Raw genomic sequence first — 22,411 nt, forward strand, 5'->3', positions numbered from 1 at the left:
ATTGGTTCATGTTGATCCACCCTTGCATTCCTGGGATGAATCCTACTACATTTACCTATAGTTTTGTTTTCTTGTGATAACATTGTCTGGGTTTTGGTATAAGGGTAATATTACTCTTGTAAAATGAGTTGGGAAGTGTTCTCTCCTCTTCCATTTTTTGTCAGAGTTTGTGTTGTGTTAATTCTTTAAAAAATATTTGGTAGCCTGGCCGGGCATGGCTCAGCAGTTGAGCGTCGACCTAGGATCCAGGAGATCAGGGTTCGATACCCGGTCAGGGCACATGCCCGGGTTGTGGGCTGCAGCTGATCAACGACTCTCTCATCATTGATGTTTCTATCTCTCTCTCTCCCTTCCTTTCTCTGAAATCAATAAAGATATATTTTAAATAAATAAATAAATAAATAAATAATAAATAAATAAATTAAATTAAATTAAATTAAAAATATTTGGTAGGCTTCACCAGTGAAGCCAACAGGGCCAGGGCTTTTCTTTGTGGATAGTTGTTGTTGTTGTTTTTTAAATTAATACTTCAATTTCTTTACTTGTTATAGTTTTCTTCAGGTTTTCTATTTCTTCTTAAGTCAGTTTTGGTAGTTTGTGTGCTTCTAGGAATTTGTCCATTTCATCTAGGTATTTAATTTGTTGGCATATAATTGTTTTATAGTATTCCCTCATCATCTTTTTAAATTTCTGTAAGGACTACAAGTAATGTCTCCTCTTTCTTCCAGATTTTAGTAATTTGTGTCTCGTGTGTGTGTGTGTGTGTGTGTGTGACTCTAGCTAGAGGTTGTCAATTTTGTTCACCCAACTTTTGGTTTCATTGATTTTCTCAATTGTTTTCTATTCTCTATTTCATTTACTTTCATACTAATCTTTATTATTCCTTTCCTTCTGCTTGTGTGGGCTTAGTTTGCCCTTTTGTTTTTTTGTGGGTTTTTTTTTTTTTTTTAGTTTCTTAAGGTAGAAGAAGGTTAGGTTATTAATTTGAGATTTTTAATATAAATGTTTACAGTTATAAATTTCCCTCTTAGCACTGTTTTCACTGTATTCCATAAATTTTGATATGTTGTTTGTTTTTACTCACCTCAAAGTATTTTATAATTATTTTTTGTCCACTGGTAATTTAGGAACGTGTTTACTGTCCACATTTGTGAATTTCCAAAATTTCCTTCTGTTTTTGATTTCTGATTTATTTCCATTGTGGTTAGAGAAGATATTTTGTATGATTTTTATACTTTTAAATTTATTGAGACTTGCGGTCTAACCTGTGGTCTATCCTGGATAATGTTTCATGTGCACTTGAGAAGAATATGTACTCGGATATTAAGTGGGATGTTCTAAACATGTCTGTTAGGTCTAGCTGTTTTATAGCATTGTTCAAGTCTTCTGTTTCCTTCTTCATCTATCTAGTTGTTCTATCTCTAATCAAATTTTGGATCCCAAATGGCAACAGCAATAAGGATCACAAGTGCTCACTGCCTGATTCCCTCACCTAGTGGAATATATGTATTTGGCTGCAGGTTTTCAGCCTCAGAAGGCTGTAAAGTTAAACAATTTATTCTGAGGCCTTTTTACGATGTCATTAATAGAAATTAAAGTGGAAAAACAAAGTAGTTCCATGTCTTCACTTCCTACTACATGATAATTTTAATTTTGCTATGAGGATCTCCTTAAAAACTGAACTAATTCATATCCCTACTTCATCAAATGTCTTAAACATATTGGAGATCACTGTAGGCAGGCTTCCTGTAGCCAGAGTGGCTAGCAAACAAGTGGAAGTCTTTATGATGCCAGACTCTTTTGCTTCCAAAAATCTTCAATATGTACTCCAATTTGATACATGACTGTAGCTGGATTTAAAAGGCAAAGGAAATCCACACTGCTGTGGACTTCAGTCTGGTCAAATCTGTGGCTAAAGAAAGGAGGAAAAGAATACAGCTCCCTAAGATATTCAAGCTGCTCCTTGGTCTCCCTGGATTTATGTGAGCCACCCAATGACCTGGGTGTTATTACCTTGGGGTTATTACCTTCCTTCTTTTTATTGTTCTTAAAAGATCTCAAATCCTGCAAGAACCATCCCCTCCTGCCATTTCCATTCACATAACTTGAGCAGTCCAAGTTTCAGAGAAACGAAATATTTTTCAAGTAGCTCTCTCTTTGGAAAACAGTAATCCAATGTACTTTTCAACTCCTCCATTTCCTGCCCATTATTCATCCTTTCAAAGTCCATCTCAAATGCCACCTCTTCCACAAAACCTCCCAATCCTCTCTTTGTCCACCAGAATTAACAGTTCTTCATGTGCACACACAACTAATGATACCTATTTCACAGTGATTCTATTTTTTCTTGGATATTTAATTGTGAAATGAAGTGGTGTACAATAGGAAAATGTGGGCTTTGAAACCAGGTAAACTTGGATTCAAACTCTGACTCAATGACAGAGGTAGACCACTGAAGACAAAGTGATCATGTAAAGCACTGAGCACTCTGTTGATGAGTGTCTTTGTTTATCCTCACCATTCTGCCCTCTTTGAGGGGAAAATCATTTGGTCATCTTTGCTTGCCTTCTGCCATGTCCATCAGTAGCATCATTATCACAATAATATAGTAGACAACGTTTACTTATTATGTGCCAGCACTAATCAAAGCACATTACATTACATATATTAACTCATTAAATACTTACAAAACCTTCAAGTAGATATTATTATCTACTTCAAGTAGATATTATTATTATCCTTATTTTACAGATAAGGAAACTGGGCAAAGAAAAGTTAAGTAACTTACCCTAGATCACACATCTGGTAAGGAGCAGAGTCAGGATATGAATCCAGTACATCTGGCACCAAAGCTTGCTCTCATAATCATCATACTAAACCTCTACTCTAAGTATAGTCTTTGTCAATGAAGAAATTTGCCTTTCTAAGGAATATACATAACACTTAGGCAAAACATGACCAACGCATGATTAGTTGCTCTCAGAATTTCACTTTCCATTAAAAGGAAAACAGACTTTTCCAAACAAAGGCATAAGATGATCTTACAGAAAACACCCAACATTTTCTATCACTACCCCAACAGAATACTATTTAAGTACAAAATTTAGATAGAGTTTTTTCCTGAAGTAAAAACAGTTCTATTTCATCAAGCCTTCCTAAATCTGACAATGAAGACCAAGTTAGGCATGTGGGAGACTACTAAAGAATTAAGTGATCTTTTCAATGGAAAAATCTCACATTACTTTTTACAAATACCTGAAATCCAATAGCAACGCTGTAGGGCCTAATCTACTTACCATTTAAATTAAATCCCCAAAATGATTTCAGATATCATTTCTCCTAAAGCAACTGTTTTCTTTATATTAATAGTCTAAGCCATGGGCCCTCATTACTTGCACCTGAACTAATTTTATCTGAATTTTATGAGAGATTGATTTTCTCTTAATCAACGCAGAAGTTTTCAAAAGGTCATACTCCCAGGAAGACTTACACCACAGAGCAAGCATAACATCCTTTCTTGCTACTCTCGCGAATTAAGAATGCACCATCAGGTTTCCCATAAAGCAAGTCCTCTGCTTGTACTCGATTGATATCTTCAACAAACCAGGTTTTCTCATCATAATGGGGCAGGTTTTCATCTTCGTCATTGATAAAATAGGTCCTAAAAATTAAATGTTAAAATATTATTCTAACAGTCAGGTTACTTATATCTAAAAGCAAATTTACAAATAAAAGTCTCTTCTAAATCTTTAACCATAAAATGAAAAAATGAAACTGTAGTGAGTTGGATGCTTTTTAACAACTTCATTACTTATTATGGTACAGAAAACACAAAATTCACATGTCTCATACAACAAGCTGACACATGGATGTCTGAATGACCAATGCTTTTGTTTCATGTGGTTTAGCAGGTGTCTGAACTCAAATGCTGATAGCATACTCTACAAAATTCAATTCAAAAGAGGAGTGAAGTTCTTGATTCAGTGTCCTCAAATGACAATGAGACGCAACATTTAGCATGTATAAAGGCAGCCCAGGTCTGAAATATTGGGAACAAAACCCTCTGACAGAGAGGTACAGGGGGAACTTACTCATCAGCATCCTCATTCTTGATTCCTAGCCAGGCATTTAGGCGTTTCTGTCTCACTCCTTTGTGATTGAGCCATCTGCCAGAGGGAAGACACCAGTGTGAGTATCTGTGCAAACTCTGCCTGGACAAAGTAGACACATCCAAGCCAACCAAACTTCCTGAGTCTGGGAACCTCTTATTTTCCCCAATTTCACTGAGAGTGGCCAGAGATTTCCCTAAACTAGGCTTTCCATTACTTTTCCTTCAACTTTCTGCAAAAAGGCAGAAACACAAAGAACTACCTGAAATGAGACGCTTCCCTCACTTTGCATTTTCCTTTTCTAAAAGGTTTTTACCACCGCAAGCATACACATACTTACACTCAAACACAGTGGGACACATATTGCTGAAATCATCAGTTAGGTCAGTATGGTGTCACACATTTGCAATCTCCACTAAGCCAGAGGACTCAATTCCTGTGTGGTCTCTACATTGAGTTTAAAATTCTAAAACAGAATTTCACGGTCTGTTTTTGTACCTAAGCAAGCCACAAGAAATTCAGGGTGGCAATCTGAGTGATTAATACAAATTTACTTCATCACCAGGCAAATCATAGTATTCTAAAATACAGCAACATTTTAAAAATTTATTTTAGCGAGAGAGAGGAAAGGAGAGTGAGAAAAAGAAACATCAATTTGTTGTTCCACTCATTTATGCATTCATTGGTTGATTCTTGTGTGTCCTCTGACCGGAGATCAAACCCACAACATTGGTGTATCTGGATGACACGCTAACCAACTGAGCTATCTGGCCAGGAAAATACAGCAACATTTTAGATGTAAAATGATATAAACCATTGAGATGGCTGATGGTCTACAACTTGAGTGGACTATAAAAACTCTTTCATTGCCGTCCCCCAACCAGGCTCCTGATCATTCAGGTCTCATCATAAACACCATTCCTCATTACCCCAACTAAGGCAATCCCTCAGTCGCTCTCAGTACTTTATCATCTTCATAACACTTGCCTGGAATTGTTTTGTATTTTCACTTGTGTTAATGTTTGTCTTGTGGACCAAAAAGGGGCCACATACTAAACCTGACAAGTTCAGGGGAGGCCTACACGGAGGCCTTACAAACTCAGAGACCTAAAGTAACCACAGTTAACTATCCTCCTATACCCACTTATGTAAAAGTATGTGTCTGTTTGTTTGTTTTTATCCAATCCCAGGAACTGATTAGCTTTTGAAAACGACTTTGAGCCAGGTCAGCGTGGCTCAGCGGTCGAGCATCGACCTATGATCCAAGAGATCGAGGTTCAATTCTCAGTCAGGGCACATGCCCAGGTTGTAGGCTCGACCCACAGGGAATGTGCAGGAGGCAGCCAATCAATGACTCTCTCATCACTGATGTTTCTATCTCTCTCTCCCCTTTCCCTTCCTCTCTCTGAAATCAATACTTTTTTTTTTTTTAAAAAGACTTTGAAAAAGCTCAAGTGACTTTAGTACGTCAATTCATATTTATCTAATTATTACTGAGTAATGCCTAGGTCACTCCTAAAGACAGTACATTCTAGAGGAAAAAGCTGAGGCCTAAAAATAAAAAGACCTAATGTTAGCCTAGGTAGTTAGATATTAATAAAGAGAAGAGAGCAAAATTGGCTAAGCTTAATTAGGTCGGAAACTACAGCTTCACACACTCCAGGAGATAACCATATTGCCCAACCGAGGGGATTAACACTCTTCCCTCTCCCTCCCCAAATAGGGAGGAAGGACCTGTTCTCCAGTCTTCTCAGGGTACAATTGGTCCACTCGCAGGGACTGGGGGGGCAGTGCTGGAGGAATAAACAATAAAGGGGAAATTCCTCTGCAGGGAAAATGCCCAATAGAAGCCAGGATGGTGATCATAATGGGGCATGGGGCGGTGTCTAATCTGGGAAAAAGACCAGACTGGGTAGGGGGAGGACAAGCCAGTGAAGCACTGGAAAAGAGACTGGTCAGTTTGAAATCTGGAGGTAATATAATCAAAGCTTAACAAAGGGCATTTGTTTGCCCATTTGGTCCTGCACTCGTGCACTTTCGTGCTCCCAGCAGTCTCCCTCCATAGCAGACATGCATTCCTAGCAGCCATGGAAGCCCAAGCACGGCTCCAAGTACACCTGGCTGCAAGGGCTCCAGGCAGCTTGAAGCATGGGCCTGGATTCAGCAGCCCAGTGCAGCAGGGAACAGAGACTAAGCTAGCCCAACGGGGACAGAAACTGAACTGGACTAAGCTGTGGCATGGACTGAACTAATGGCACAAATTTTTCTGGATCCTGACCCTTCTTCTGGGCTTGATGGAGACAAGGCTGGACTTCTTCCATAGCAGGATGGAGCTGAACCACCTGGCCATGGATGAGACACAGACTCCAGACACCTGGGGACAGTCTTTTGTGCCTGTTCCAACTTCAATAAACCTTACCACTAGGTCTCATCCTCTCATGCTTGGTCCCCAGAATGCTTTTCTCACGATTCTGCAGAAGGACCCCATTTCCACCAGCAACATCAACAATCAGTTCTCAACCTACTAACTGTGTGGTTTTGACCAACCTCTACTTATGCCTCAGTATTCTCTTCTAAAAAACAGGAAAAATACTACTCCCATAGTTAATTTACACTGAAGTTACCTTAAGAAAAACAAGAGAAAAAATAGCTGGTGTTAGTATGGCTTCACCTAGTCCCCAACCCAGCAAGTAGGAAAATAATGTATGTGTATATAGTATCCTTTCTGAAAGTCTAATTCTCCTTACAACCCTAAGAGAAAAAGACCTGTGTTTCAGTCGGAGGAAGAGAATTAAACTAGGCAGTCCCTGAGAGAGGGGAATACAAAAAAATAACCTGAAGCTGAAGCACAAGTCCTGGAGAATTCATGCTTCCCTAGAGCCTGGCTACATCATGAGATGGGTAAAGGAAAAGGTGCCCCCCATGCACCAGGCACCTTGGATGGAGGACAGGAGGTTTTAAGATGCAGAGTCTGTTGGTGGCCAATAAGGAGATCTCTGTGAGGAGCAGCTCTAAATTTCCTGGAACAGCAGTATTTAACCACATGGCAGAATCCAATGGTTAGGGGCAGAGGAAGCACCCAATGATAGCAGTGATGGGGACAAGGAGCTTTTGCTCCACTCGTTTCCTGCAGTACTTCATGATGACATTCTTATATAATCCAAGTGTGTGTGTATGTGTAGGAAGTAGGAAGAGTTCTAATCATAATTGAGATAAAATACTTTTCATATAGCCAGGCAAGTGGAAATGTGGAAGAAACTGGTTTTAATAAGAAAAAGAGGAATATAACTTGTCTTATACCAAATTTTATAAACAACTTCACACTCCCCACATAAAAATGAGATAATACATGACATTTTGAAATGAAAAAATCAGTTTTAAAAATTTAAGTTAAGAGATAAATTAAGGAGTGATTCACTACTTAGAAAAAAACAACAACCAGACCATCACTGGTGGAAATGTAAAATAGTGCAGTCACTTTGGAAAAGTCTGCCAGTTCCTCAATTAAGCACAATAACAATATGACCCAGCAATTTGATTCCTCAGCATATACTCAGGAGAACTGAAAACATGTCCATACAAAACTTGTACACCAATGGTCAGAGCAGCATTATTCATAATAGCCTAAACTTAGAAATAACCCAAATGTCTAACAGTTGATGAATAGTTAAATAAAATTTAGTATATTCATACAATGGAATATTATTTGACCATAAAAAGGAATGAAGTGCTGACACATGCTACATATGGATGAACCTTAAAAACATCATGCTTGCGCCCGGCCGGGCGTGGCTCAGCGGCTGAGCGTCGACCTGGGATCCAGGCAATCAGGGTTCGATTCCTGGTCAGGGCACATGCCCGGGTTGTGGGCTGCAGCCGATCAATGACTCTCTCATCATTGGTGTTTCTGCCTCTCTCTCTCCCTCTCCTTCCCTCTCTCTGAAATCAATAAAGATATTTTTTTTTTTAAAAAAACACATCATGCTTGGGGAGGGGGAAGGAACAGGGTGGAACGGGTCATTGGGGAGAAAAAGGGACATCTATAATATTTTAAACAATAATAAAACTTAAAAAACAAAAAAAACAAAAACAAAAAAAAACCCCATCATGCTGAATGAAAAAAGCTACTCCCAAAAGACTACACATTATATGATTTCATTTATATGAAATGTCCAGAAGAGGCAACAGAGACAGAAAATAGTGGTTGTTTAGGGCTGAAGGGAATAGGGTGATAGTGGGATGATAGGTGAAGGATTCATGGTTTCTTTTTGGTATAATGAAAATGTTCCAAAATTGATTATGGTGGATGGTTGCACATATCTGTGGATATGATAAAAATATTACATCATACATTTTGAAACAGGTGAACTGTATGGGATGTAAACTATATCTCAATAAAATTGTTTTAAAATAGAACATATCACCCTCCACAGAACTTTTTTTTTTTTTTTTTAAATATATCTTTATTGATTTCAGAGAGAGGAAAGGAGAGGGAGAGAGAGAGAGATAGAAACATCAATGATGAGAGAATCATTGATCAAGCCCACAACCCAGGCATGTGCCCTGACCGGGAATCAAACCCCGATCACCCAGATCCTAGCTCAACCGCTAAGCCACGCCCAGCCGGGCCAGAACTCCTTTAGTTGCAAACTCCCCTAGTACATATTACTCAAAACTCATCATTAATGCACCTGTATTGTTATGGTAAGTTATTCTTTATTTTGAATTTATGAATTTAGGTTTATGAATACCAAGAAAAGTGAATGGTAATCGAATTGCAAATAAACCAAATTCCATTTTTAAAAAAGGAATTTTAAACGATTTTATATTTAAGATAATTTTTATTCTATGTTTAAGAAATGAAATTCTGTATTTAAGCATTCAAGAATATCCTAGAGCCCAGCAGGGTGTGGCTCAGCAGTTGAGCATCAACCTAGGATCCAGGGGATCACGGTTCGATTCCTGGTCAGGGCACATGCCCAGGTTGTGGGCTTGATCCCCAGTTGGGGGCATGCAGGAGGCAGCCGATCAATGACGACTCTCTCATCATTGATGTTTCTATCTCTCTCTCTCCCTCTCCCTTCCTCTCTCTGAAATCAATAAAGATATATTTACAAAAAAATATGTATCCTAGAAACAGTACACTGGGATTTCAGCAGAGAATCTCATAAAATCCTTGTAGGCTACGCAGTGGGAAGTCAGGGAAATGTGCACACCCAAAGAGGGCCTGATGAACTAATGACAAGCTCCAGTTGGGTACTACAGAATCCCAACCTATTCCAACTTCAAAACAGGGCCAAAGCGAGATCATACCCAGTATCATGCAGCAATGCTTATATGTAGCACGCATTTTACAACCAGTCTCCTTCAACGCTGACTAGACAATTTCAGCTTTGGAACACATCCAGCCCACCACACCCAGTACTGTCTTTGTTAGAAAATCAAAGTATGGACTATGGATCACTGGACTACCCTCTCAGAAGCAACCCTTCCGAAAGAGGTAAGGGATGTCCGTGTCTCAAACATCCTAACTGTCTTCACTAGCAGGTCATGGCTTATCATCCATGATGTTATCTAAACTCTCTTTTATATTTAGCTTATTTATCTCATTAAAGGAACCTTGAAGGTCTATTTTGCCACACTTATTCATGCCCCTTGGAATGGTGCATTTCTTAATATCTCATTGCTTTCCAGTCAAAGAAGTGCTTCCATTCATTCCTTTGATCAATGGCAAAGACTTCTTGGGCATTTCCTTAGCTTCACTATGTGACCAGAACCATAAAAGTATTCCGAAAGCAGACACACCCTGATTTTAGACAACAGCATCTTCTTGCCTTATTTCCAAAGCTCTTCTGTATGCTATGTGTATTTGCTTGACGTTTTTGGAGCCGCAACAGCAAACTGAAATGATCTCTCGAGGGGAGTGTTACTAAAAACTACTCGGCATAGTGTAGTTGTAACTGTTTGCCCCTAAAACAATCACCTTAAGTTTTCCTCTACTGAAACAACAGCCACTGGTCCAACTTCTAAGCTTGTTTTATCCCTTCTCTCCCTTTCTCACACAAAGGAAGCCTGATGTCTATGGAAAACACAGTCAGAGGTCTTTACTCTGTCTTCTGCCAGGAGTCTGAATTGAGTTGTTTTGCATGCGTGAAACCCATAAACATATTTCCTAACAGTCCATTCATTACCTAGAACTAAACTTAATATATTTTCCTTTCTCATGGATTTTCTCTTTGAAGCAATCATTTGTCCTAAAAAACTAATCTGCACAATTTGTTCTGATAATATGTCTTTCAATCCATATTTGGATAATATCCCTATACCTAGCTAAATCATATAGTTTTCCATAATATTAAAAAATTAGGTTTTACTCTTCAGATCAAATTATCTTTCATGCTCGCCATGGACACATTTCTATTACTTAAATACAGAATTTCATTTATTAAATGTAAAAATCCTTTAATAGATTGTTCTATTAAGTGTACTTGCATGTGCCTATGAGGGATAATTTCCATTTCTGTGGTTCTAATATGTAACCAAAGATTCTGGTTTTTGTGTTTTAGGCAAACATTACTCTGTACTTTTTAAGCTACATCACCTTGCTCATGCCACAGCCACCCTCTGAGATTTCCAAGGCATTTGTACGAATTAAGAGTCCTACGTTGCCCCCACACATTCACTTTAGGTTAACTTTGGTGCCCCTACTACTAACAGGAATACTTTCCTACATTCTTACTGGCCATTTCTCAATTACAAATCTACCTCTTAACATTTCTAGTGCCAGCAGTAATCTGGTGCTGGTGGTTCCCCCACACACAGGCCCACACTACTCACACAAGATGTTGATCACGGATCTTGCGCAGCTGGATCAGGTCAGGTTTGATACTGTTCATTTTTTTATCTATTTCCCGGTTGTCCAAAGCTTGTTTCTTCAAATCCTGCTCTAGGCGCATTTTGCTATCATGAATCTCACCCAGACGTGATTTCAATTTGTCATAATTCATCATAATTCTGTGAAAATATTTGACATATTAAGGCTAAAATAGGAACCAAGCAGAAGCATTCTATAGTGGGAGCAGAGTCCTAATATCTTAAGTGTGGTCGACATCTGCTGTTTTTTGCTGGCCCATGTCCATTCCCATTCTTCTGGTAATAGCACCCTGATGTTCCCTGTAGTAGGGGTTCCCTGCCCCCATCTCAGATTCACAGGTGAACATCCACACAACCCAGCCTGGCCAATAAAAGTATTCCATCCCATCCTATCCATGCCCTTAGGCCACAGTGACTGGTTCTAGAATTGGAGTAATACCCAAACTGACTCAACGAGAGTCAATTCCAGGATTTTTGCTAGAACTCTTGTAAAGAGATTCTCTTTCCACTGGGATTGCTAAATTATGAATATGTATTTAATTCTAGGGACTCCCAGCTGCTATTCTGTCATCTCATAGGGAAAGCCTGCCTGAGGATGAAGCTGACACAGAGAAAAATGGAACCAAAAGACAGAGAATGAGAGAGGATCCTGATTACCTTGTTTGGGCTTTGGATCGAGCTATAATTGAACAGGTAAAGCTATATAGATGATATCAAGAGATAACACAATATAGCAATTAAGAGCAATGGCTTTGCAGTCAGCCTGCCTAAGTGTGAATCTCTGGCCTGCCACTTACTGTATGACTATGGGCAAGTTACTTAAATTCTCTGAGCCTTCATTTCCTCTTCTGTTTAAAATGGGTACTTAAATAGTACCTACTTCATACCTTGGCCAGGTGGCTCAGTGGGTTGGAGCATCATCCTGTACACCAAAAGGCTATGGGTTCAATTCCCAATCGGGGCAAGTATGGGAGGCAACCAATCAATGTTTCTCTCACATCGATGTTTCTCTCTGTCTCTCTCCCTTTCTCTCTAAAAATCAATAAAAATGTATCCTTAGGTGAGGATTTAAAAAAAAGAGATTACGGCTGATAATCTCTCTCTCAAAAAAAAAAATAGTACCTACTTCACTGGGTTACTGTGTAAATTAAATGTGATAATATACATGAAAGGACTAAACAATGCCTGGTACATCTTCGTAAGTACTCAGCAGCTGATGGCTATAAGCTTTTCCAGCATACAGTTTTGCTGTGCTCTGAACCCTTAAGGCAACAATTGTCCACACTACTCATCATTCAATATGCAGTTTTATATTACTATTAAAATGTCATCATGTTACTTTACCTCCAATTGCAACTAAACTACAAGTTCTTGTCTATTTCTTCATTATTAATAATTGCCACTTATTGACAGCATATGCCAAGATACACTCACACACACAAACATGCCTTCCTGTATTACGAATGTGTGTGTGTATGTGTGTGTGAGAGAGACAGAGAGAGAGAGAGAGAGAGAGAGAGAGAGAGACTTAACCCACATAGCATTTCAACAAGATATTATCCACAGTTTATGGAAGAGGAAACAGGCTCACAGAGCGAAGGAACTCATCCAAGGTCACACAGCTAGTAAACATTCAACCCAGAATCCAAGCCCATGGTTTTCGTATTAAGCTATTCTGCCTAACAGCACTTAGCCCTATTCTTTTGCACACAGAAGTTCACTAGCACTTTGGTGCTAACATGAGAAATAACTTTGCTTTACCCTTGCATAGGATTCATTTCTGTTTGTTATCCACTTCTTCTCTCCTCAACCCACTGTTATCTGGCTCAGTCTTCCAATATTCCACTAAATTTGCTTTGAAAAAGGCTTACAATATCTTTTGGTTGCCAGATCCAATACCTCCCATGCTGCTCATTCTCCCCGTATAATCTCATTCTTAGCATCTATCATCACCTGCACACTTATGCCTCCCAAATCCTTCCTGTACCAAGTTCCAAATTCAACAGTCTTTCAGACAACTCCACTGGCTTCTCACAGGAACCTCAACCCTAAACTCTCCTCATACTCTCTACTTAGGTGGATAACACCATCCCTTAGTCACTCATATTCCTTAGTCCCTAGGAATAATCTTTGACTCATCCCACACCTATCATTCCTAGTCAGGCCTCAAGTCCTCAGCATCCATTAACTCCACCTCCTTTCCTGCCATTGTTCTGGTTCAGGCCCTCACCATCTTTTATCCTGATGACCACAAAGACTGCAGCCACCTGCAACAGTCAGGCTGCTCTTCCTGCCCATGGTCTTGTTCCACCTCCGATTTATTCTCAGACTGCTGCTGTTGATTTTCAGTTCAACAAGTATTCAATGAGCACCACTATGTACGCTCTGGCACCATAACAAGTGCTGTAACTATCAGGAAAATAAGCCAACATCCTTACTTTCAACAAGCTCACAGTTTAGTGAGTGGGATATTCCACAAATGTTACAGTAGGAATTGGGACCAGATATTGTAGGGGCAAGGCCAGTCTCAGGAAGATTTTTCTAGAAAAAGTCATGTCTAAACTGAGTCTTAAAGGGTGAACAAGAGTTAACACTTAGGAGGCTGGAGAAAGAATGAGGAAAAGAGGAGGTTGAATTTGGTACCATTGGTGGAAACAGCAAGTATTTCCATATGGAAGGACTGTGAAGTTTGAGGGGTAAAAGCAAACACAACAGAGATAATTGGGAAAGAAAAGACGTCTTGTCTCACTGATGTACTTGCAGGTATTAGGTAGATTTACCGTTCAATTTCCTTTTCATTTCCCTCCCTGCGAAATCGCTCAATATATTCTTTGCGATATTGTTCTTGCGTGTGACACTGCTCTTCAAATATTTTAATTGTTTCATTAAAGGCTTCAATTGCAGTCCGCTTCATCTGTATTTCCTATAGGAGAGAAAAAGAAAAGACATACACTTTATTATCTTTATTTTATTTTGTAACTTTGTTACAATTCCATGTAAGACTGAATTCAAAAGGATAAACCAGGGATTTTCATCTCATCCACACATAGACTAATTACTAAAATTTTCTGCTGATCTGACAAAAAGATAGGTATAATTTGACAGCTATCGTTGTGTTGGCTGTTGTCTTTTTTTTTTTAATCCTTACCTGAGGACATTTTTTTCCACTGCTTTTCAGAGAGACAGGGAGGGAGGGAGAGAGGGAGGGAGGGAGGGAGGGAGGGAGGAACATCAATGTAAGAGAGACACATCGATTGGTTGCCTCCTGCATGCGCCCCGACGGGGGCCAGGAATCGAGCCTGCAACCGAAGTATGTGCCCTTAGCCAGAATAGAACCTGGGACTCTTCAGTTTGCAGGCCAAGGCTCTAACCACTGAACCAAACCCGCCAGGGCTGTTGTCATTTTTTTATTTGACAATCTAAGGGAAAAGGGGTCAGTTCCCCTGACTAAATAGTCAGGTATTGCATGTTTTAACAATTCCTGTGGTACATCAGTTAAAAATCCCTGGGCTAAAACAAGACCCTTTATGTAACTCCTACCCTTATTACTTATATGCAAAATGCATCATTCAAACTCTAAAATAAAAGAAAAAGAACTATTACCTGAAATATAGCTGAGAACCACAAAAAGGCCTCTGAGTTGCTAAGAGGGATTAACCCTGAACACCCCAAAGACAAGGACGAAGTTCTGCCTTTGCACCTATTGTAGTGCTGACCCCCAAAAGGTGCTGAAGGAGTGAATGGATAGAACAGAGGAGTCCATGCACCAATGTGCAAAGCCTTATTCCCAGAAGAACCCTATAAAGTCTATTTATTCTTACTTTCTTTTTTTTCTTTTTTTAAAATATATCTTTATTGATTTCAGAGACAGGACAGGAGAGGGAGAGAGAGCTAGAAACATCAATGATGAGAGAGTCACTGATCGAGCCCGCAACCCAGGCATGTGCCCTGACCGGGAATCAAACCCCCGATCACCTGGATCCTAGGTCGATGCTCAACTGCTGAGCCACGCCCGGCCGGGCGTTTTTTTGTTAATCCTCACCTGAGGATATTTTTCCCCACTGCTTTTCAGAGAGAATGGGAGGGAGGGAGTGGGAGAAATATCAATGAGAGAGAGAGAGAGAGAGATACATCAACTGGATGCCTCGCACACGCACCCTGACCTGGGGCTGGGAGCGAACCCGCAACCAAGGTACATGCCCTTGACCAGGAATCGAACCCATGATCCTTCAGTCCACAGGCTGACACTCTAACCACTTAGCTACACTGGCCAGGGCATATTCTTACTTTGAATTCTAAAGTATGTAGTTTTCAAAACAGAGTCATCAGTAGATTAATCTGATTAGAAGCAGAAAATGAAAAGGAGAAGAACAGCTGCTAACATCAGATGCAGAATAAGATGTAAAACTAAAAACTTCATAAAACAAAAGCCCAGCAGGCTAAGCCATTCAGCACTAGGGCAAGAAGTCCTACACATTTCCATGAGCTTTGTGGGTAGGATTTGTAGACTTCAGCGTCTGAATCATGATTCCCCTAAAACCTTCAAAGAAGATTAGATTTTGTTCAATTTACTTTAGAAAGTCAAGAAATATGTATAAAGGTCTAGGAAGATTACTATCCTGAATGTTTACAATTTTTAAAGTTTTGGTGTTCATGAGATAATTCCTCAACTATCCAGCACGAATTTCAACAAATAATTATTGAAAATCCACTATACAGAAAGTACCATGTGGTGATAAAGAGATTCATAAAACATGGAGCCTACCCTTTCAGGATTTGGACTACACAGGTGAAAAAGGTTTCTGCCCTCTGCTAGGTTTTGTTTCATGTGGTGGTAAAGGAAATCAAGTGGGGTGAATTAGTTACTTACTCCTTCACAGAGGCTTCATGGAGAAGTCCACGTTTGAGCCACATTTTAAAGAACTGGGGTAGGGGAAAATGCAGCATCACACATAGATGGCATGGCATGGTATGTACATGAAATAATAGGGGATGTTCAGGGATGAGCAACTGTTCAGTAGGGTTGGAACATAAGGGGACTGGCTGATGAGGGGAGCTCAAACCCTTATGATGTTCCATATAATTTGAGGTTTATATCATACGTATCTCAAATAGCACTTATTGAAATGCCCATATCTAAATATTTAGCTACAAATTCTACACTCTGAAATTATAGTGGAGGGTCTTGGTTTCCTTGCAAGGTTAGAAATTACCTACCAAGCTCTGGCCCTATATCTTCAAAGAAAACACCAGTAATTTAGACTTTACTAACACTGGCTTATGTGTTGGTAGATAGGACAGCAAACGGGAAAGTATTTGATATCACTGCCCAAGCAGCCGCTCCTCGTAAACAATGCCACTATACCTACCACCAAAACTATACACCTACCTGGATCTACACGCCATCCTTCTTCCTCTTCCCTTTACCTACCTGTGCTCTGCATCTCACCTCTTCTTCCTTTCTCAGGTACTTCCTCCGTCACATCAGCCACTCCCTCCTCTTACAGCATTAACTCTCCCAGTCTAATGGTTCCTTCTCATCAACATACGAACAAGTTCTAGTTACACCACTCTGAAATAAAACCCCTAACCCTAAATTCTCTCCCAGTCACAGTTAAGCTTCTTGAAAGAGCTGTTTATATGACTGTCTCTCTTTCCTCATCTCTCATTCACACTCCAACTCACTCTGTTTTGGCTTCTGTACTCACCATTCCACAGACACTGATCCTCCGAGGTCACCAATGACCTCATTGCCAAATTCCTGTCTCTTATCCCAATCTATCACTAAGTCCTACTGCTTTTCCTCCTAATTATATGTAATCCAGATGTCAAATATCCCCACATACAGTCTATTCTCAACCTGTGCCAACTCTGACTTAGGAAACACCACCTCTTTCCCATTCTCTAGGAAGAATTCACTTATATCAAAGCAATCTAGACTTTATCTAAGATTTCATAGAAACACAAAGGAAGTCTGTAAACTTATAAACACTACTATAACACAAGGAGGTCTATAACACTTATAAACAGAGGATGTCAATTCTTTAATCTCTCTTTAACACACTGTCCCAGCACATCTCCTGTACTACTAATCACTGTCTCTCTCTCTCGCTTCCCCCACCTCCCAAAGCTTTAAGCCTCCATGGATTTCTGTGCTTGGCCCCATCGCAAGTCCTGCTCTGAATTCTCACATAGAGAAATTCAGCCCTCTTCTAGCTTCGACCTACTAGTGGCTTTTTGGTTGCCTCCATCTCCCCCCCATACCCAGCTCTCCAACCAGGGATTCCAAGTCCAGAACCTGGTCTCATATCAGCTACTCAGAACTCATACTCTGCTGTAAAATCCCCAATATTACTAAGTATGTTTGCAGCATGTGGCGCTTTCTCTGCTTTCTCCAACCATGACAGAAAGCAGAAATGAGGCTCTATACAAGCCAAAGCCACATGCAACAGCGGCCGTTTTCCTTGCCTCTATTCACAGGAGGGTTAGCCCTCCCCTAGACTCCACTTCACACCCTAAGTCTGACTCCATCCCCTTGCCAAGGGTGGAGTGCTTTTGGTTCATTATCTTGCATAAATTCATTCAACAAATAATTCAACACTAACTATATGCCAGGTATTATCTGAAGTGTTCAGGATATATAAGTGAACAAGCTAAGATTTCTGCCCTCTTGAAACTTATAGTTTAGGGGATTATACAGACAATAAGTAACAGGCATGATAAGTAAATAAACTACATAGTTTGTTAGAAGGTAAGAAGTGTTATGGAAAAAAAGGAAAGTAGAGTGGGAAAGGAAGGTTGGAATGTGAGTTGCAATTTTAAATAAAGTTGTCAGGTATGCCTTACTCTGATGTCAACATTTGAGGAAAGACTTGAAGGAGGTGAAGGGGTTAGTGAGGTGACTATTTGGGGCTAGGGGGATGTGTTTAAGGCAGTGCAAACACACGAAGGTAGGAAGCAGGTCTAGTATATTAAAGGTACAGCAAGGAGGCCGGTGGGGCTGGAGCACAGCAAAGAAGAGTATTTAATAAAAGAGGTCCAAGAGGAAAAGGAGCACAGATGATAGTGGGCATTACAGAAACAACTCTGGCTTTCAGTCTGTGTAAAATATGGAACCAGAGCTGAGTCTCAAACAAAGGAGTGCTGTGATCTTACCTCTGTTTTACAAGTATCATCTAACTGGGGCAGGGGAACATGGATAAGGAAAGGAAGCCCAGCTAGGAGGTTTCTGTGCTAAATCAAGGCAAGGCAAGAAATGATAGTGCCTTAGTTCAAGGTATTAGCAATGAATGTGGTGAGAAAGGGTTGAATTCTGGGCATATTCTAAAGGCAAAGTCAACAGGAATTCCCGATGGATTGGATGCAAGGTATAGCAGAAAGGATCTACTAGGATGACTTCAAGAATTTCAGCCTGAGTAAGAAGTATATGATTTCTCTCAACTGAAATGGGAAAGGCAAACGGTAGAAGAGTCTTGAGGTGAAATAACAGGGTTCAGTTTTGGACATATTAAGTTTGAGATATCTACTAAGCATCCAAGTGAAGCTGTTGAATAGGCAGTTGGACATATGAGTCTAGAGTTAAGAGAAGTTAGAAGGACCAGAGATATGTTTGGGAGTTACTGGCATATAGATGATATGTAAAGCCATGAGATTGTTTGAAATTACCAGAAAGTAAATGAGTAACTAGAAAAGAGAAGGCGCCCTGGCCTGGTAGTTCAGTTGGTTAGAGTTGTCCTGATATACTAAGGTTGCAGGTTCGATCCCAGGTCAGGGCACATACAAGAAACAACCAATGAATGCCTAAATAAATGGAACAACAAACCGATGCTTTTTTCCTCTCTCTCCCCCCTGCCTCCCTAAATAAAGAAGACTAGAATACATTTGCGGGGGGAGGGGGGGGAGCAAGAGAGAGAGAGGGGGAGAGAAGACGACCAAGGTCAAAAAGGAGAAATCAACAAAGAAGATTGAAAAGGAACAATGAAGGAGGTCCAAATCTCAGTTGCCTCTACTTATTTCCAGATCTGAAAGTTCCATTTATGGTTATTATTATGGATTCCTGTTCCACCTCTGATCTATAGAAATACTCATATTGGTTTTGTATATAGCCATGTGCTTTCAATGTTTATCATTATTAGTGGGAGATATAAGGTAAGTGCATAAAACAAACGCACAGCTTAACAAATTATTATAAAATGAACATCCGCTACCATCACCCCAGAAATTCCCTGTGCACCCTTTCTGGATCACAACTCTCTGCTTCTTCCCACTCCACCTCCCCTGCCTTGGTGGTAACACTATCCTTTATGATGATCATTTCCTTATGATTCCTTATGGTTTTACCACTTTATGTTCTCATCTAAAATAAAAAAGTTCACATCTGCCAGGTTTGTACATTTTATGAACAGACTCATATTATATGTGTACTTTTGCATCTTTTGTTCAATATTCTTTGTGAGATTAAACATAGTGTTGTATGTGGCCCTTACTATATTTGTGTAAATATATACACATAACACAATAAGTACAATGCTCACTGTATTTAACAAATATTGTCAGAGTGCTTCAAACTTTTGAAGAAGAGGGCCTCATCTCTCCTTCTGTGTTTCTGGAGTCAAGCATAGTATCATGTCTAGACCAGGTACTCAGTACGTGCCTCTGGATGGTTATATTGACCTTTGTAACCAGATGTTTTGTCTCTCTCTCTCTCACACACACACACACTCAAATATCATTGGGGTTGCCATTATCTCCATCTTACAGATGGGAATGTGAAACATAGAATCTCTCAAGGGACAAAAGCAATTTTTAACATAACCAGGGTTAGAAAATAAATCTCCTGAATTCTAATTCAGTTTATTTTATATATTTTAAGAAGTAACACATGTAAACGGAAAAAAAAGTCAAACAATATAAAAGAATATAGAGTAAAGAGTAAGTTTTCTTACTGCCTTAATTATCTTACCCAGAGGATATATCAGTTTTTGTCCAGAGACTTTGAGTACATATTAACATGTGTACATATATCACCCTTTACCCTCTTTCTTTTTTTAACCATAAATGACAGTATATCACATATATTTTTCTATAGCTTGCTTTTTTTTTTATTTACTATCTCTTAGAAATCACTCCAAATCAGTAAATATAGACCTCCCTCACACTTTTTGATGGTTATAGAAGACTTTTTCTGCCTCCCCTGCAGGTAGTTGTGATCTGTAGCTACGTCTAGTCTAGCCAGTGGGAGGAAAATGGAAGCAGTGTGTGTTTCCCAAGTAACCTTAAAAATAGGGAACATTCCTTTTTTTCTCTTTCCTAGTCTTTCTTCCTGTTTGCAAGAATATGGTTATTATGGCTGATATTGGAATAAGCCAACTTCCACAGATAGCAAAGCATCAAGACGGAAGAACCCTAGGCCCTAATTACTGTGGAGTTGCCATAAAACCCCTCAACTGCCTACACAGAAAAATAAATTTCTATCTGAAGCCTTTGTTATTTTATTTTTTTGTCACTTGGAGTCAAATCTTATTCTAGTTAATACTAACTAATATAAAATATATCCTTGACCAATAAAAAAGTTATTAATGAATGAGAGAGGAACTTGTATCATTCAAAGTCTCAAAAAGGCTATTTAAGATATTAAAACAGCTAAAGTTTGTCGGGTGAATTAAAGAAAATCTGATGTAACTGTAATGTTTAATACTTATTGGCCTAAATAATAAAAATATACTAACCTGGGATGTTCTGGTATATTCTTCATATAGCCTGTCATACTCTTTACTCTTTTCCTGATACTGAGAATGGTACTCCTGCAGTTTTTTACCTACTGCATCAATATTATCTTCTTTTACCAACTGATCCTGTGCAGGTAAACAAAAGAAGTCAAGAATGACAACAATTCTGACATGAATTTTCACATCTATTTATTTTTAAATTGTAATTTCTACTGTAAGTTTAAGCCACTGGATTAGTATCAAGCATGCAAAAGCACTAAACCCTTTTGTTAACACTAAGATCAGTCTTTCTATCACAGCAAAATATTTAATACTTTAAAAATTAAGAAATAGCCCTGGCCTGTGTGGCTCAGTGGTTAGAGCATCGGCCCATGTACCAAAGGGTTTCAGGTTCCATCCCTGGCCTTCTCAGGCATGTGAAGGAGGCAACCAATCTTGATGTGTCTCCCTCATATCGATCTTTCTCTTTCTCTCTCTCTCTTCCTTCCTTCCTCCCTCCCTCCCACTCTCTCTAAAAAACAACAACACAACAAACCAAAAACCAAATCAATGGAAAAAATATCCTCAGGTGAGGATTAACAACAACAAAAATTAAGAAATAAAGTATAAATAGAAAACATAAATGAAAGTATTTTTTATATAAAATTAATAAATACATGCAACAAGTTATTAATAGTTGTCACAAAATAAGTTCTAAAATTCTTAAATCTTCAGTAGAAAATTTTAAATGAACTAGATTTTTTTTAAACTGATAAGCCTGGTAAATTATAATCAAATAATCATGTTAAGTAATTACTTGCTGAATAGCTATCAAGAACTTGTGTGATCATACCTGTTGGTATTTGGACACTGGGTACATCAGCTTCACATCAAGTTTGGGATTGTACTGAGCAAGAGATTCATGATGATAGTGGTTAATGAGCTCCACCACAGAATTAAATGTCAGAGGGTCAGAAAAGCCATATTTACCATCTCGATGATAGATCTTTATTAACTTATTATTGCCTCCTTTCCTGTGAACAACAAGACAACCACTATAGATTTCCTCCCCAAATTCTACTGAAGTACTGCTTTCATATGAAGATATGAAAGCTTGATGTCACATAATAAACAAGTTTTATTATGTTGAGGCTGTAACAGATGAATAGACATATATAATTATGTGTGTAAAAGTATATATAATATCATGTTATTTTTACAACTATTTCTTTCGTCTATAAATATCTTGCTTACTAAAGGCCAACATACCTATATAGCATTCAGTATCAACAAATTTGGCAAAAATAATCACTTAAGAAAAACACTATAAGTATCTTCCCCCCCCCCCCCCCCGAATGAATTATACTTCTAGCTCTCCTGAACTTTAGATAAGCACAGCTAAACAGAAGAGGTCCAAGGTCTAGGCCCTGGGGTACGCCAGTGTTTAGTGGTCAGGCAGATGAGGAAGAACCAGCAAAGGAAACCAAAAGAGAGCAATTAATGAAATGAAAGGAGAACTAAGAGTGTGTTACCTTAAAAAATATTTATTTATTTATTTATTTATTTCTAAAAACAATTTTTTAAAAAGCATTTCAACAAAGAGGAAATAATCAACTAGGTAAATGTCTTGGGGCTTGACAAAGTACAGATCACTAAGTGATCTTGATAAAATGGTTTCAGTGGAAGGGTAAGGATGAGTGCCTGACTGGAACGGATTAAAGG

At 39.0% G+C, this 22,411-nt stretch overlaps 1 protein-coding gene across 1 annotated transcript in view; it reads right to left on the bottom strand.

Moving 5' to 3' along the window:
* LOC308560619 (phosphatidylinositol 3-kinase regulatory subunit gamma) overlaps nt 1-22,411 on the bottom strand; it is a 64,591-nt gene that overhangs the window by 6,158 nt on the left and 36,022 nt on the right. Inside the window, exons 4-9 of the mRNA XM_081144682.1 lie at nt 21,543-21,723; nt 20,711-20,836; nt 13,763-13,905; nt 10,947-11,123; nt 4,092-4,166; nt 3,491-3,661 (exon numbers count right to left, since the gene is read on the bottom strand). Of these exons, the coding sequence (XP_081000808.1) occupies nt 3,491-3,661; nt 4,092-4,166; nt 10,947-11,123; nt 13,763-13,905; nt 20,711-20,836; nt 21,543-21,723 (873 nt within the window). The remainder of the gene's footprint in view (nt 1-3,490; nt 3,662-4,091; nt 4,167-10,946; nt 11,124-13,762; nt 13,906-20,710; nt 20,837-21,542; nt 21,724-22,411) is intronic.

The sequence above is a fragment of the Miniopterus schreibersii genome, assembly GCF_964146895.1.
Source record: "Miniopterus schreibersii genome assembly, chromosome: 8".
Taxonomy (NCBI): Eukaryota; Metazoa; Chordata; class Mammalia; order Chiroptera; family Miniopteridae; genus Miniopterus; species Miniopterus schreibersii.